The sequence below is a fragment of the Rhea pennata genome, chromosome 6 (assembly GCF_028389875.1).
Source record: "Rhea pennata isolate bPtePen1 chromosome 6, bPtePen1.pri, whole genome shotgun sequence".
Lineage (NCBI taxonomy): Eukaryota > Metazoa > Chordata > Aves > Rheiformes > Rheidae > Rhea > Rhea pennata.
In genome coordinates this window covers 18,430,239-18,446,852 of record NC_084668.1, presented here as the reverse complement: position 1 = coordinate 18,446,852, position 16,614 = coordinate 18,430,239, and the positions used below count along the sequence as shown (strand labels likewise).

The window sequence follows — 16,614 nt, the reverse complement described above, 5'->3', positions numbered from 1 at the left end:
AACTAAAATTAATGTATCAACGGTTTAAGTGAAAGAGTAGAGGCTTAGTGGAGCTATGTTGCTTCACTGATTTCAGAGGAAGCATTACACTGACTTTAGTGTGTTACGTACTTTGGCATTAAAGTCTGTTTTTTTCCCCCCCTTTTTTCCTCCCATCCACATTAATTTTTATCTGATCAGTTTTATTTATTTTTATGTCTTAGTGGGCTAACTTTCTATTTTCCTAATAGTTTGTGTTTAATTTTCTCATTCAGAGAGAGTTGTAGATGTTTGGGTCAATATTTGACTGCTGGGTCACTGAACTAATCAACATTATTGGTACTCTGTGGTGTAATCTCTCTGTCTGCACTCTACAAATGAGATTTTGAATGAGGATTTTTTGGTCCTTGTGTGTTTATTTTTGTATTTTTTCCGTGTTATTTGTTACCTTCTGTGTAAAACGTATATTCATGACTGTAATTTAAGAAAAAATGTAATAAATGTATTTCAAATTCCCATTCTGTTCATTACAGTGATTAAAAGCTTAATTTTGCTGACTTCATGCTCCTTTACAGTTAGCTTGTATATTATTCTGAAGCTATAGTTTTGTCCTTATTTTAAATTACAGATGTGAAAGAGGAAATATGGACGGGTCTCAGGAATGAAGGTGTACCAGCCTTGTTCAAATGGTCAGATGGCTCAACTGTATTTTTCACCTATTGGGATCAGAATGAACCAAAAGTTCCTTTTAACACAACTCCTAACTGTGTGTCCTATTCAGGAGAGGTAGGAATAAAGTGTTGGTTTGTTAGGTTTTTTCATCATAGGAGAGGCAACATTGATGTGTGTGAGAGCAAAGAGGGGAGAAAATCAGGTAACCGATCTTACTTCCAGATTAATCTTTAAAATACAGATAAATTAGCCATATCTTCAAAATGATTAAAAATCACTTTTCTAAAAGCAAATTTTGTAACGTTATTTAGCCATCACTTGCTAGTTTGTCTGCATGATCGTTTGCTGCAAAGAATGGAAAACACCCTGCTCCCAGCTCTGAGACTGCCGCTGCTGTTGGCCAGCTGATTGCCTGTGTTGCTCTGTGTTTTTGGTTACCACATCCTTGCAGGGTTGTGGCAGAGAGCTAGGAAGGAAGTGGGCTGAGGTATTGAAAGCAAAAGCTGGATTCGGTCATCTCCAGGACCGATGTGGGCCACTGTAAGGATGTGTAGCGAGATATGTAGGTGAGAGAACGGGACGGGTGCCGTGCTCGGTGGTCGAGGACGAGCAGAGCCGCGGCCCGTTCTCCTGGAGACAGTGGAAAGCCGGGGCTGTTTTCCGGCTGGCAGCAAAGCTCTGTGTCCCACTTCTCCGAAGTGTCCCCCCACCCCAGGCGAGCCGAGATCCCCCTGCACCCCTGCCCTCCGGTTAGCACCACCCTGGCCCCTTCCTGCCGCTTCCACGGGCGATGCTGAGCTTTCCCGTGTCTGTGTTGCTGGCTTTCACTTGCCATTCGACACGTGCACGCGTGCATGTAATCCAGGGCATCCCACCTCCGGCGCTTTTGCCACTGCTGCTGCAAGTAACCCAGGCATCCTGCCTTTCCCCCTTCTGAAAACTCTGCCTGCACTGCGCAAATGAGAAGATTTTAGACTTCTAAGCACCTTTTTTCTTTGCCTTCTAACAGTTGGGACATTGGAGAGTCAAATCCTGTGAAGAAAAATTGAAATATGTATGCAAAAAAAAAGGAGAGATTTTGAATGATACAAAATCAGATAAAAGTTGCTCGTTGAAAGAGGTAATAAAAGTCTATTTCTTTTACCTTCACTGGTAAGTTCAGAAGCCTGCATAAAGTTACTTATTTCCTCTACCTTCTTGCATGCTAACCTCTAAAATAAAATCAACACCTTAGCTTAAAAAGGATAAATGTCAAATTTGGTACACTTTCATATTCTTCTAACCAGGCTCTGGGTACCTTAGCACTCTATTTATGGGGGAAAGTATGAGCTTTGGAGATGTTGCATTTTATTTGTTTATTAAAAAAATAGTTTTTATTAGATAGGTTATCATTAATGCTATTTGCTATATGGTTTTTGCTTTAAATACACTTTTTGAATTTAGGGTAGGGATATGCGGAGACTGATAAATGAAAAAGATTAGATTTCTGTTTGTTTCACCTGGCTCCCTTTTGTTCTTTGGCTTGAGTAAAGTTTTGCTTTGTTTAGTACAACATGTGTTAAAACATAAATAAGGCTTGCAGACTTTTCTGTTTTGAACAGTCTTGGGGTGGTCTTGACAGATACTTCCAAGCTTGCTTCAGTGTGGCATAATGCCTGCAACTGAAAACACACTTGCCCATTATCTTTCTGCACAACTTGACGGTATTTTCACTGTGACTTCAGAGACTGCCAGCATGTGGAATCATGGCTTTCTTTGATATTCAGATATCAACAGCACTGGTAGGCTAGCAAAGAGGTAACGTGTTATAAGAAAATTAAAATGCCTTGAAATTTCAGTGTAGATACAAGGGAAAAGATCTGAAAAGTGAGTATTTTTTGCTAGTTCACAAATTTTTGGTATAAAAGTGTTTTTGTTTTGTCCTTTTTAAGTAAAGCAATACTAATGGCAGCCTTTTATCATTTCTCTGTTTGAATCCCAGCCTTGGTGGAACAGCATCAAAACTCCTATTGTTTTGAATGGCACTAGCCTGTCACCCTTGTGTCTCTGAATGCGCATAGCAATCAGAAAACTCTGTGCACAGTCAAGCTAAAACAGTGCTGTATTTTATTCCTGTGGTTGAATTACTTCCCGGAACTCAGAATCTGAGGGTTTCATTTTCTGTTCCTCATCCGGAGTATGGATACTGCAATATATATCCTTTATATCTTATTTCCTCCCTGACAGAGCAAATGAACGTCTTATGTGCTGCATTTCTTTTTTGTATATTGTGTGTCAGCTTATTGGCACCAACCAGTGTTAGCAGTGATTTCTTTCCAGGACACAGGAGAGATCATAATGCCTAAATTATGCTGTTATATATAAATATGTCTTTCAATCTCTAACCAGGGGTGGGAGAGACACGGAAACTTCTGTTACAAGATTTATAAAACGGAAGTATCATTTGGAGCACAGTGCAATCTTACAGTAGTGAACAGGTAAAGTACAACTCTGATTTGTGTGCATATTTTACAGTAAGATCCTGAAGATTCAGTCAGAGATTAAGACCTCTGTGAGCTAGACACTGTAAAAATCCAAACAAATAAACAAGAAAACCCCCTACATTATAGAACCTTCTGGGAAGCATATTAGCTCCCAGCCTGCTGACCCATAATGGATGGTAATATTCGCTCTAGAGTATTTAGAAATACAGTTCTTGTAGAGTACAGTACACATGGGGCTGCCTATACAATGACTTGAAGTAATTCTTGTAGTATGTCTGGTTTTCAAATTGACTTGATAGCTTTAGCTGTCTTTCTAATATTGACTTGAATTAATCTGTGCATTTTCAGATTTGAACAAGAATTTATAAACAGTTTGATCAGGAAATACAGCAAAATTGAAGAAAAATACTTCTGGATCGGCTTGCAAGATATTAGCCAATCAGGAATATATTCTTGGGGTACAGTGGATGGGGATAAAAGTGAAGCTGTGACATACACTAACTGGAATTCAATGCAACCAGGTAAATTTAACAGTTAAAAACAAAACAAAACAACCCGAAAAAACCCACAACAACAAAACCAGCTTGTTATCATTTGACACTGAGCAAATGTTGGAGTACCATATTAAAGGACTCTCAAAAGGATAACATAAAGTAGTTATTCAGAAACCTATGCATTTTTTGAAAACCAGTCAATAGTTTTAAGTGCTTCTTTTGTTGGCTTCAATCTTAGAGTTTTCAGGAGGATGCGTGGCCATGCCCAGTGGGAAGTTTCTTGGAAAGTGGGAAACTAAAGACTGTAAAACGACTAAAGCATTTCCCATCTGCAAAAAATACATTGGGCCGCCCAAGGAACCAGAAGTGCTCCCAAAGCCAACTGATCCCTGTCCTCCTGGGTGGCACAATGGATCTGGCCTTGCCTGCTACAAGGTAAAACGTTACTCCTGCTGAGTGTTAGTTGTCCACTACCGTCTTGCAGCAAGGGTGTGATTAGCCATTTTATGGCTCTCTGCTGCTCTGAAGGATATTCCACAGCAGCTATATAGCATGTTGAGGTTGGAAGGGACCTCTGGAGATCATCTAGTCCAACCTTCCTGCTCAAGCAGGGTCGCCTAGAGCGTGTTAGACAGGGTTGCATCCAGGCGGGTTTTGAATATCTCCAGAGAAGGAGACTCCACAACCTCTCTGGACAACCTCCTCCAGTGCTCTGTCACTCTCAGTATAGAAATTCCTCCTCGTATTCAGGTGGAACTTCCTGTGTATCAGTTTGTGCCCGTTGCCTCTTGTCCTGTCGCATGGCACCACTGAAAAGAGTTGGCCCCGGCCCCTTGACACTCCCCCTCACCCCCAGGGTATTTGTAGACATTGGTAAGCTCCCCTCTCAGTCTTCTCTTCCCCAGGCTGAAGAGGCCCAGCTCTCGCAGCCGTTCCTCATGGGGGAGATGCTCCAGCCCTCTGATCATCCTCGTAGCCCTATGTTGGACTCTCTGCAGTAGCTCCATGTCTCTCTTGTGCTGGGGAGCCCAGAACTGGACACAGTACTCAAGATGAGGCCTCACCAGGGCTGAGTAGAGGGGCAGGATCACCTCCCTCGACCTGCTGGCAACACTCTTCCCAATGCACCCCAGGATACTATTGGCCTTCTTGGCCACAAGGGCACATTGCTGGCTCATGGTCAGCTTGTCACCCACCAGCACTCCCAGGTCCTGACTCCAGGAGGTCAGCCCCCAGCCTGTAGTGGTGCATGGGGTTATTCCTCCCTAGGTGCAGGACCCTGCACTTGCCCTTCGTGAATTTTATGAGGTTAATATACATATAATAAATACACACACACACACGCACGCACACAGGCACATATATATAAAAATAAAATAAATATACATTTTCCATACATAGGAATACATATTCCTATGTATTATCCTCTGCAGCCTTGGAAAACACTTCAGATTCGGGCTGTTGTCAAACAAAATAGAAAAAACTGTTAAGAAATGACACTTAAAGTCTAATGTGCTCCCCATAGAAATACCAATTATTCATGCCTACATACTGTGTCTATATTTGAGTCGTGCAGGTGCTTTAGAAATGCTGTCACTTCTGCTGTTTGTCACGCTGACTTTTGGCTCTTGTGAAGTTCTTCCACAGTGAACGAGTGCTGAGGACCAGGACGTGGGAAGAGGCAGAAAGGTTCTGTGAAGCCCTGGGAGGCCACCTGCCTAGTTTTAGTCATTCAGAAGAAATCAAGGTGCTTCATTCTATCCTGAGAAAAATTATCAGGTAACCAATGTGTTTTTGACTTCGGGTGCAGCAGTAGATAGCAAATGCTGCTGCTGACCCCAAATGGCAAGTATGAGACAGTGTACATCCAGTGTGTTTCTCGCTGTAAAAACAGCTAGATAGGGTGTTTGAACTGCTGGTCGTGTCACTGCCTTCCTGGAAAATGTCAAAGGAGTACAGCTTAGGCAGGCTTTTCACATTGCTAGAGGGAGCGCGAGAGAAAGATTTGCTTTAAGCATCTTCCCTTACATTAACTTTAGCCTATGTCGTAACAAGTAGTTTCCTACTTTGTGTTGGATTTTGGTGCAGCTGGGTGATAGTTGTTTCTGTTCTTCACTGATATGTTCTTTAGAAGTGAGCTATTATTTCAGTTTTTCAGAGAGGTCTTATCTTTATTTATTAAATGCTTCCTAACTAAATTGGGTCCTATCTTTTGAACGTGTGAATAATACAGTGTGCAGCAGTCTGGCTGGCACAGATTCTGTTTGGCATAAATGCAATAATACTGCATGGGCATTAAATGAGCGTGTTGATTTTTCTGGTATCAATAAATTGACTCTTACAGGGTTTTGTAATCAAAGAAACTGTCACTGCAAAGCTTTACTAGGCACTGGTGTGATGTCAGGTTCTTGTGCAGTGTGTTTTTTGATTGGCAGCCTGGTCTTGCAGAACTTCTGCCAGCTTAAACTGAAATGCTGCCAGTTATATGATCTAAACTTCTCACCCACAAACTCTATCAGAATTATTTTAAAAGCTATCAAAGTACGGCACTCTGATAAATTTTAATTCTTGATGACTGAAGAGATGCTTGCTTGAAAATCCAGTTTATCTAGAAAAAAAATGCATAAATCATGAAAATTACCCAATCAATATTTATGTCAATAAAAGAGAAAAGCAAACCCATATGCTCTATAAATAGATTGTTCAGCTTGTATGAAAGCCACTTGTGACTCCTTTGCTAAAGTGATTAATGTCCCTTAAATAGAAATTAGTGCACAAATTATTTCTAGCTATAATTCTTATTATACTGTTCTGCAGTTACAAATTGAGTATTATTTTACCTAATATGCTATGAAACATGATTAGAGAATTAACTTATTTTTGTTTCCTTCTTAGTATAAGAAGTTGATATCACTTTTCAGCTTACTGACTGTGTCTGGTATTAATTATAGTTAGTGGCCATTTTTAGTTAGGAGTTCAAAGACTTTTTTCTTCCCAGCAAGTCAGCTGACACAGGATGCTACTGCAGTTCCCAGATTTCAGAAGAATCAAACGTAGCCCGAAAGAAGGAGGGTCACAGTACTTCAGTAACATTCTGTCAGAACGTTAATGGTGGGCGATATGTTGAGTATAACATTAACTGCCTTTGCAGTCAGAACTGTAGTTCTGTGTGTGTCAAGTATAATGCAAACCAGAATGCTTTTGTTGTTGTTTTGTTTTGTTTTGTCTGCAGAGCACTGCTTTCCGAGCACTGCAGAACTTCCTGTATAGAAATGCTACATATCTGATATCGCCTGAAGTTTTTTATTTTACGTTTGCTTATATAACGCAATGAATTGTCTAATTTAATAACTTTTTCCAAATTATTTGGAAGTGATGATTATATAAAGTATTTTAGAGATCAAGAGTTATGCGTAGCTTGTCTGAAAACAAGCTCATTTGAGAAAGGAGAGAAGAAAACAAATGAATTATTTTATCAAAATTAAATAATCTGGATAACTGGGAGAAATCATCCTATGGTAATGTTAGGAGTGATTGGATGCCACAATGTATTGGCACAGAGTTTGTCTGTTTTCCTTGCATTTTCTCAGTGCAAACTGTGACCTAAACTGTTCATTCAGTGCAGTCATTCAGAAGGAGCCACACCTTGGCTTTTTTGGTTTTGATTTTTTTTCTTTTCCCTTCTTGCACAGTTCTCCTGTGACTCATTGAGATCTGTTTGTTTTTAAATGCTAGCAAAAGTCAGTTTGGTTCACCAGGAAAAGGGCAGCTTGCCTAGTCCATTTTGTTCTTTAGTCAGATTCCACCTTAGAGGCAAATAAGAACTAAAACTGCTCCAGCCAAGTCAGGCGATTGCCATTGGAAAGGAAAATAGAAGTTGCCTGCCAGCAAAAGAAACATGAGATAACCTTTTTTTTTCATTATTTTTATTTTTACTTCAAGGGACATGATACAGGCTGAAAAGAGCTAGTTAACTTGCTCTCATTCTCTGGGATTCTTTTTCTGAGCATTCTGCAGCTTATAGCTGGCAGTGATGCTGCATGCAAAGAGAGTAACAGCTTACATTGGTTTGAAATAACATTTCAGTGAGGACACCTTACTGGAAATAAAGCAATTGCCTTTTATATATAGTTTGCAAGTTCTGATACTTAAGTTTGCAAGAAGTGACTGACCTTATTCTCAATACGCTAGCTGAACCAGCAATAGAAGCTGAGATACATGTTTTAGGAATTGCATGGATGCAGTTTCTCTGCCCCTCTTTCTGCTAGAGGACGGGTGAGTGGCAGGATGGGGTGCAGCCCCTGGTAGTCGCCTACCAGGGTCCAGTGAGTTTCACTTTTAAGCGAGCGTTGCCACAGAAGCAGCAGTCTCACTTTCCCTTCCCACTACCCTTTTAAATTGCACCGTTAGGATGTTGGCCCAGAGGCACCAGTTTTTGTTAGTATTCTGCCCCTTGTTGAGAACTTGTGACTGCAAGTCAAAGCAACTTCATTTAGGCTCTTAATCTTGGGTTGGTGCTGATGTAAGGGACAAGAAAAAATGTTTTCTGTTTCAGCAGTTAAAACACAGTAGTAGAAAAATTACTGTTTTCTTATCAAGTTTTAGTTCTATATGAGAAAAAAGCTGCTGGTATTCTGCAGGGAGCATCTTCATCTTCAGTCAGTGTAGGAGTCTATTGAAAGCACAAATTGCACCTATTTTTTAGGATGAAAACTTAGAAAAACCGAAGTGTTAGGCAGTTTTAGGAATGCACCTTAAAGAGTGCTCTGGCATAGATAAGTGTGTTTTGATACCAGGCTACGGGATGGATTTTACATGTTTGGCCATGAGGAGATTGACATCTAAAGTACATCCAAACTCCTAGCTGCAAGCTTGGTTGCAGTAGAGAGTGTGTCTTAATTTATACTTGTCTAACATGATTGGAGGATTTTTTTTTTTAATGTATGTCATTATAAGGTGATAGTATATTTTTCAGAGGGTTATCAAAAGGCTTGACTTTAGCTTAAAAGTGTTGTCAATTAGTGTAGTGGTGGTTGAGTTACTCATGTTCACGGGTTAGCAATGCCAAAAGAAGCAAAAAATGTGCATTAGTATAGAAGGGTCAAATGAGCTGAAAAGCTTTTGTATTTGCAGGCTAATTATTGTAAATTGAAAGATTTTATTTATTTGTTTGTTTTTTTTAACACAAAGCCCAAAACAATTGAAAGACTTTGAAAAATTGCTCTAGTTCCTCAGGTAATTACTGGAAATTCTCCCAAAATGAATGTCTCAAGCTTTAGTTAGTAGATGTTCCTCTGTGACGATCAGCTGCTTAAACCATGCTAAGCCTGTAGGTGATGGCTTGGAGGGGAGAGCGAAGCAATGCCTCACTAGCTGTATGTTTTCCTCTGATTGTTCATTCCTAAAGTCCTAAAGGCAAGCTGCCAAAAGCCCCTTAGCTGTTAGAAAGCTGTAAATGTTTGGCTCACTGTTTTCCCTCTGGAGAGATACAAGGCATCTAGGCTCTTTAAAGGCTCCTCATGTGAGATCATTAAAAGAATAAAGAATATTGAATATGAGAAGCTCACACTGGTGTGATCACACTATCACACGAGTGTCAGAAGGTGAGTACTAGAGGTGAGAAAAATACTCATCACAAAGGAGATCTGTTGGTGGCTGATTCTTTTCTCCTAATGAAATCCCTATCAAATAACATGCTCTTAGATTTCATGCGCTTAGCCTACGTGCTTTGGGCTAAGCTGTCATTTGTTTTGTAGCTTTGAATCCCAGGGGCAAGCTTCCAGATCTGGTTGTATGAACCCGCTTCTGGAATGTAATTTTTTTTCAGTCCAATACTGAAATAAATGTCTTGGAACCACATCCTCAAGTCTTCCCAAGCTTTTTCAGCTGCAGAATACTAGAATACTTTATGCTCTGTTTAGCATTTTTATAGCGGCAAGTGCAGGAAGGCAGCAGCGCATCTTACCAAAGAATTTCTTAATATTGCCTACATAAGTAAGCCTGAGCCCGAGCCCATCCGCCTGCCTTCAGGGGCCAACACATAATGAAGTTGCATTCACAAACTGACCAAGGTCTATCTTAAAACAGTTTGATAGTTTGCCAACACTACTCTTTTGGGAGTTTTTCCCAAACTCTGACCTCTGCTGGTCAGAAACCTCTTTAATATTTTGAGTCTGAACTTTTTTTTTTTTGAGCATGAATTTCTTCAGACCCAAGGTCGTTTTTTCTTGAGCAGTTTTTCCTAATATGTTGTAAAGAGTAATTTTATTCCATCCCTGTCTGTTTCCCAAGGCCAGGCAAGAAAATTCTTAATTCTTGTTAAAAAATGAAACTCATGTCTATTACCTTTCTTAGTCAGGGTAGCTGAATGGAATATGTTACCATAAATGTCAATACATAGCATAAAATTAATACTTTTAGAAGTAGAGGCTGCAGAGCAAAGCGAAACTTTCAGTTGCCGCCATGTATTTCATTTTGTCATAGTATCTTTAGGCTCACCAGCAATAGTAAAGAATAGTAAGTGCTGTTACTGCAGATTTAAGTGTTCACATTGTAAACCCATTTTTTGTAATGACTTGTGTCTCGGAATAGCTGAAACTTTCAGTTTAAACGTCCCCTGCTCACAAAAGTGAGCAAGTAAAAGTTGAAAGAAATACAGTTCTGATTCTAATCCTGCAAATTAGATCAAATTCTTGCTGTCTTTATTTTAAGCAAGTATTGGAGTCGATGGGGTTTATGTGCACTTTTATGTTGGTGGCTCTTCTGTGAAGGCCCGCAGTTGAAATATGTGCCCATACTTGGTTTGTTTATATGAATGGCAAACATAAAGGATATATGGAGCCAGTTATCCTGTATGAATAGAGCTGAGCTTTGAGCTTGCTACTTGATCCCAAGTAATGCAGTGAATCAGGTCAGTCTTTTCATTAAATGTGTCGAGCTGTATACTTGGTTTAAGGTTTTGTTTTGTTTGTTTACAGCAATGACAGATGGGTATGGATAGGAATGAATAAGAGGAGTCCGGATTCTTTGGGAACCTGGCAATGGAGTGATGATAAACCTGTAAGTTAAGTTTTAACCAGGAAATGTCACATCCTATTTTTTTTCAGCTTATACTGAATTGAAAATAAATTGATAAATATTTTAAATTAAATATGTCAGATCTTACAACAGATCAATAATTCAGAAAAAGATTATGCACTTATGAAAGAGCTAGCATCCAGACACAATTGCAATTAAAACACGTTTTAATAACATTAATCTGATTTCTGTCTCTTACATTAAAATCATTTACCTGAAATACAGTAAGATAGAGGAATATCATAATAAAGATCTAAGAGGTAGTGGAGAGAACAAGATGTCCTCATGCCACAACAGAGGCTGGAGTTTATCAATTTGTCTCCATGATATGTTAGACTTCTCCAGAAATATCTTCCTCTGTTATTGACTTTTTTTTTTTTTTCTTTGCCTGAAATTGTTAGTTCAGCTTTCTCTGCAGGTACGCAGGCTCAAAGCTCTTTGATCCAGTGACTGGCTGTTAACATACATTTCAATAATGATAAACATAGTGAGATGCCTGGTTTGAGTAGTCACCTCTGGGGACTGCCACAGCAAACGTGTTAGAGAGGTACTGATTCTTTCATCCCATCCCTCCTGTAGGTGACTAGTGTTATCATGCCACTTGATTATCTGGAGGATGAATATGACACAAGAGACTGTGCTGCTTTAAAGGTTAGTTTCAAGTTTAATAACAGCGTGCTTGTTTATACATGAAAGCACTTGGAAAAATACTTTGGCCAGTGATGTGTTGAATTTAAGTTGATTGCTGAAATGTTTTCTTAACTGTACACAGTAAAAATTTGCTAGTGTTTCCTTTAGGAATCTACACCTATCACTGGTTTTCCCTTGTTCAAGCAGCTTTTGTGAAATGAGTGCTGTGGTAATGGCAACCTTTCCTAAGACCTTTTTTTTTAAGCTTCTACTAAAATACTTTAATAACAAAATTATTATATGTTATATAATGCCATGCTATGTAGCTCCTGTGTACTGTACATTACACTTAATGTGGAGTCAAAAACAAAAAAGCAAATAGTACTGTACAGTAGCTATTAAAATCTAGATTATATATATATTTTTTTGAAGTGGAAATAAATTTAAGAAAATGATTGAAACAAAGTGAGATGCAATAGTCAGGATAGAGTATGTGTGATAGAGTGTTTGTGCTGTTTCTTGTGTGTATTTGCTTGTTTGCAACTGCTGTACTGAAGCATCACCTGATGTTTTGTAAGATCATTCCAATATTGATCTTCTATTAACCTAGCTTGAAGCACTTTTGATTTTAGGATTTATTGACGGAAAGGATGGTTGCATCCCTTTGCTTCTGTTCACAGCCTTCCCCTCATTCTCCTCTCCTGTGTTTGCGGCCCCAGGCTGAGAAGCTGTCTTCTTCAGCGTTAAGCTAATAAAGATTTTAGACAAAAGGAGAGTAGTTTGAAGGGGTGTTGTGACTGCAGTCACACCAATGGTACTCTCCATCCCCTATGTTAGATTTAGTCATGTGCTCTTTCAGTAAATGATGCAAAATTCTTCTTATTGGAGAGATTAGTGAGGGTGAATTTAGATTTTAAACTTGATTGCAAGAGAAATAATCCTAAATAAGAAACATCATTTTCTGTTCCATTTTAGATAGTTTGTTCTATGAGAATCCTTTGGGGCAACAAGTTGTCACAGGTCATTCAGTAACAAGCACGGATGAGACCCTATGTGCTACAAAAAAGTGAAAAAATAATTAAAAAAAAAAAACAACAAGGAGAGATTGCTCTGTATAGACTCACCTTAAACTCTTTGTCTAATTAGTTCACAAGCCCAGCTAGCATGGAGAATATTTGAAGTTACAGTGGTAACTCGCCACTTCAGAAAAATCAGTTACGTGGGACAGACGGTGCAGTAGCACACGCTGACGGCGCTGAGGTCTTGGAACTTCTTGGAACGGTTTCATTTCAGAGGCAAATACCACACCAGCTTGATCCCTTGTTCTTACTTCTACACAGACATTTCAGTATTCACGGAGATCGTTTTGGAGATACTATTTCCATGAAGGTAGAGAGCTGGAATTTTACCTGAAGCCTTTTGACTGTGAGGCAAGACTTGAATGGGTCTGCCAGATAACAAAGGGTAAACTGCACTTACATCTATTTATTCATACAAAAAAGTTTGTTGATGTGTTTTTATTTCTTCTGTTGTTAACTTTTTTTTTTTAATGTAAGATGGTTCAAATTTGGCAATGAAGTTTGAGTGCTTTGGCTCCGGCTGGCTGAGAGCAGGCCAGCGTGTTTGAAATGTTCCTTGATATCAAACTGCAGATGGGTCATGTGGAAGGTGCAGCAGAGAAATGTGATCAAGAACTAGGATTATGAGCATCAGATGTTCATCATTGTTCTTGGTTTTCTTCTTTTTTTGTGCTTCTGTAAGGAAAAGAGGAGCGTCATGGGGCAATAATGCTTTATCTCTTCCTCCCTGACCTGGTATAGGTCAGTACGTGGGATGCCTTCCCTGTGTCAGACACAGACACATACTTAGAATATTCAAAAACTCAAGTATCAAAGAACAACCATGAGGAATCATTCAGTACCACTGCTCCCATGTTCTTTCCTGATCCGACAGGATGCTTCATGAAGGGAGAAATGTCTTTCCATGTGTGCAGTTCCTCTGTTTGCAGGTCCTCTGTCTTGGTGAGGTGGTATAGGTCGCCAAGTTGCAACATCTGCAAGCTTTACTTAATCTTTTTTTAGCAATATATGTAACTAAATGCATGCAGGTATCTCAGAAATGCAGTCTGTTTCTGACTAGTGTGAATTAGCCCCTTATTCTCTGGTAAAGTTGGTGCACTGGCACAGTGAAGTGGGAATGCAGAAAGAATGGCCTGGCGTCTCTGCAGGGATCCTTTCTTCTTTTTTCCTTGTAATACTAGAAATGATGTAATTTAGTAGGCGTTGATATTTTAGTTGCGCATAAGGCTTTTCAGAACATGAAAACTTCTTGTCCTGGGGAAACATGGGTAGATGTACAATTATTTTGATGTTTGTCTCCTGCTTAGAAGGAAAAAAACAGATCTTTAAGACAGAGGTATGCAAAACTCCCATTACTTTTGCATCAGCCTGTTCTAAACTGTTAAGCCTGTATATAATTTCTTCTTTTTTCATCATGCAAATGGAGAAGAATGAGTACCATCCCTCACTTTCTTTATTTTTGACTACATTAGAAAATGTCGAAAAGTTGAAAACTGAAATGACTGTTCCTTTTTCCTCTGAACAGGTAGCACTCCAAAGATACCCGAATGGTATATACCAGGTAAATAGGCTTTTTGCATATTCTTTCATTATGTACATGTAGTTGTTACTGCTGTATATGTTGCATTACTGTTTTGCTGTGTTACTACCGTAATACCGCTTTGATATCAGCAAGGGTCATGACTTGCAGAGCTTGGTTCTAAAGGAGCTCAGAATGCAAGAATGAATGTTTGCTCTTCCCAGTGTTAAACTGATTTTTTTTTTTGGGGGGGGGGGGGGGGGAGGGGATTCAAAAAAAGAATCAGTTTTTCAGGGTTGATTCTTCATGTTTGTGATATTTCTTCCACATAGATGAAATTGGAATTCATGGACCTCCACTTATTGTTGATGGAGCAGAGCTGTGGTTTGTACCAGATAAAAACCTGAGCTTCCAAGAAGCCGTTTTCTACTGTCAAAAAAATGATAGTGAGTTAGCTTCTGTGGAATCTTACCCAAAACTCAGGACAATACTATCTCAAATAGAAAAGGTAAGGTGATGTCATCTAATGGATATTTTTCATTAATAGATTAAAATATTTTTCCTTAATTTCTTTCTGTATCCTATTGAATTTAATAATTCTTAATTGTATGCAAAAGCAAAAGATGTGTTGAAAGAAAATTATTTTAATGTTAGTATTGTAATTTTTGAATTTAAAAGTAACCTTAATAAGAGGAAAGAAATCTTCTGAGAGAAAGTACTGTAATGGGACCACCATGTAAACATCCCATTGACTGCAATACTTTACTACCCATTTACCTATAACTACAATTGTTAATTTTATGCATTGAGTAGCACATCTTTTTTTTTTTTTTTTTTAATACCTGATGAAAGAATTTAATTAGAAATGCATGATGGTCAGATGGCCTCTACAGAATAGTGTTTGTAGTGTTTTTAGCATGCAAGTACATTCTGTTAAGGAATCTTAAAAAAAAAATATCATGTTTCAGCACCTCAGTTACAACCTTTTAGTTCTACTGCTTGTGAGAATTCATTACTTGCTGAAATTAGCTGCTTGCAAGCTCTCTTCGTGAGATTTCTCCTGACCATTTCCACTGAGGCTGTTCCTGGAGAACAGAACATAGATGTTTAACCCACTAAGCCTCTGGCCTTTTCATGAGCTCTTCATTGTTGAGTTATCTGCCGGAAGACCGGGATTGTCCTGAGGAAGGAGGGAAGGTCCTTGGGGAATGTGCAGCTGTGTCCTGGCTGGTAGTGCTGCTAGGGAATTCGCAGGACGGATATATTTAGCATGCCCTTAAAATAGGGCTGAAAGATTTCTCATAGCTTTATCCGGCACGGCACAAAATGGGGGCTTTTTCCTCGTAGATGCAAGGTCCATCTGCTTGGCATATCGATCTCAAGGTATCCTTTCCCATTGTGGAAGAATAGTAATTTCTGTGCATGTGAAAGAATGCCTTAAATCAAAGGGAGTTTTGTTGTTGATTTATCCCTGGTAAAGTCTGTATGTAGCTCTATCCTTATATAGAGTGGTAAAATCCAGGGTTTTGTTCTTTCTTTTTTTCCTGCAGTTATCGAACAGTGAACAGAAGTGGTGGCTGAAATTTATTGATTATGGTTACAACTATTATTCACCGTATGTAGAATAATTGTGGGGTACCTTACTGTAAGCTTCTTTTGATGTTCTTTTTAGGAATATAAATAACTAGAATAGTTACACTTGATTTCTCAAATACGTAGAGCTAACTTCTATATCATTGCACAGAAGTAAGATTAATAACTTCCAACAAGCTACAAAACAAAATAACATCCTTCAATGGCATTTTCCTCTTCCTTTTCTTTCCGTGTTCTTGCACCGTGTTCTTGCCATGCCAAATTTAGATCATAAAGTACCTAGGGCAAGAAAGAGAACTGCATGTTTGATAAGACAAAACAGATCCTGGTTTATATAAGAGATGTGTGCACTAAAAGTAGGTGTATTTTAAAAAGAAATTTTTTGAAGTATTTTAATTATTTGCTAATCCTGACTTCTATTCCTATTGCAAGCATTATGAGCATCCCAGGCAGCTAAAGTGCTTATCATACAATTCATGTAGAACTCTTCACCTTTAAATTACTTCAGACTTTGATCTCAGTCCTGCAAAAATTTATACATAGTTTACATGTATATGCATGCAGTTAGTGGTACAGATCCAAATGAAAAGGAGCAACTTGATTTTTATCCAATTCTTTGTGTGTCTGTCAGAGCCTCTAGACTTCAGGTTGTTGGACTTTCACATCTTAGTCTTGTCATGTGAATCCTTGAAACCTGTGATCCCTAATAGTTAAGCTATTCCACTGAGTTTTTTTTAAATCACATCTTTTATTTGATTTCTAAGCCCACTTTTATGTTTTGTTAACTACTGGGGAACTGAAAAAAGATTCTGAAGAAACCCTCTCTGTCTCTGAGGATCTGCAGGCGTCTGAGGACAGGGAATATGAAATCAGTGTAAGATTTCGAGACGCCATTCTTCCAGTTAGCCAATGCCAAAGTCTTGCAGAGCTTACAGTATAGCTCTGTGGAGCTGAGGTGCCTTCTAGTGAATCTTGCAATGTGCTCTTCATGGCTGCAGCTAAGGATCATGTGCTTCTTACCAGCAAAAATCTTAATGTGTCAAAGTATTATAGGAATATGTTACAGCAAAAATATTTTAGAATGGATG

The 16,614-nt window shown here is 38.9% G+C and overlaps 1 protein-coding gene across 2 annotated transcripts in view; it reads left to right on the top strand.

Moving 5' to 3' along the window:
* The window catches only part of LY75 (lymphocyte antigen 75), a 47,356-nt gene that overhangs the window by 7,758 nt on the left and 22,984 nt on the right, over nt 1–16,614 (top strand). For both annotated transcript variants that reach the window (XM_062578574.1, XM_062578575.1), the window contains 12 exons: nt 608–765; nt 1,661–1,771; nt 3,040–3,128; nt 3,483–3,655; nt 3,867–4,063; nt 5,265–5,407; nt 10,606–10,687; nt 11,285–11,356; nt 12,676–12,799; nt 13,940–13,975; nt 14,266–14,441; nt 15,484–15,548. In XM_062578574.1, the coding sequence (XP_062434558.1) occupies nt 608–765; nt 1,661–1,771; nt 3,040–3,128; nt 3,483–3,655; nt 3,867–4,063; nt 5,265–5,407; nt 10,606–10,687; nt 11,285–11,356; nt 12,676–12,799; nt 13,940–13,975; nt 14,266–14,441; nt 15,484–15,548 (1,426 nt within the window). The remainder of the gene's footprint in view (nt 1–607; nt 766–1,660; nt 1,772–3,039; nt 3,129–3,482; nt 3,656–3,866; nt 4,064–5,264; nt 5,408–10,605; nt 10,688–11,284; nt 11,357–12,675; nt 12,800–13,939; nt 13,976–14,265; nt 14,442–15,483; nt 15,549–16,614) is intronic.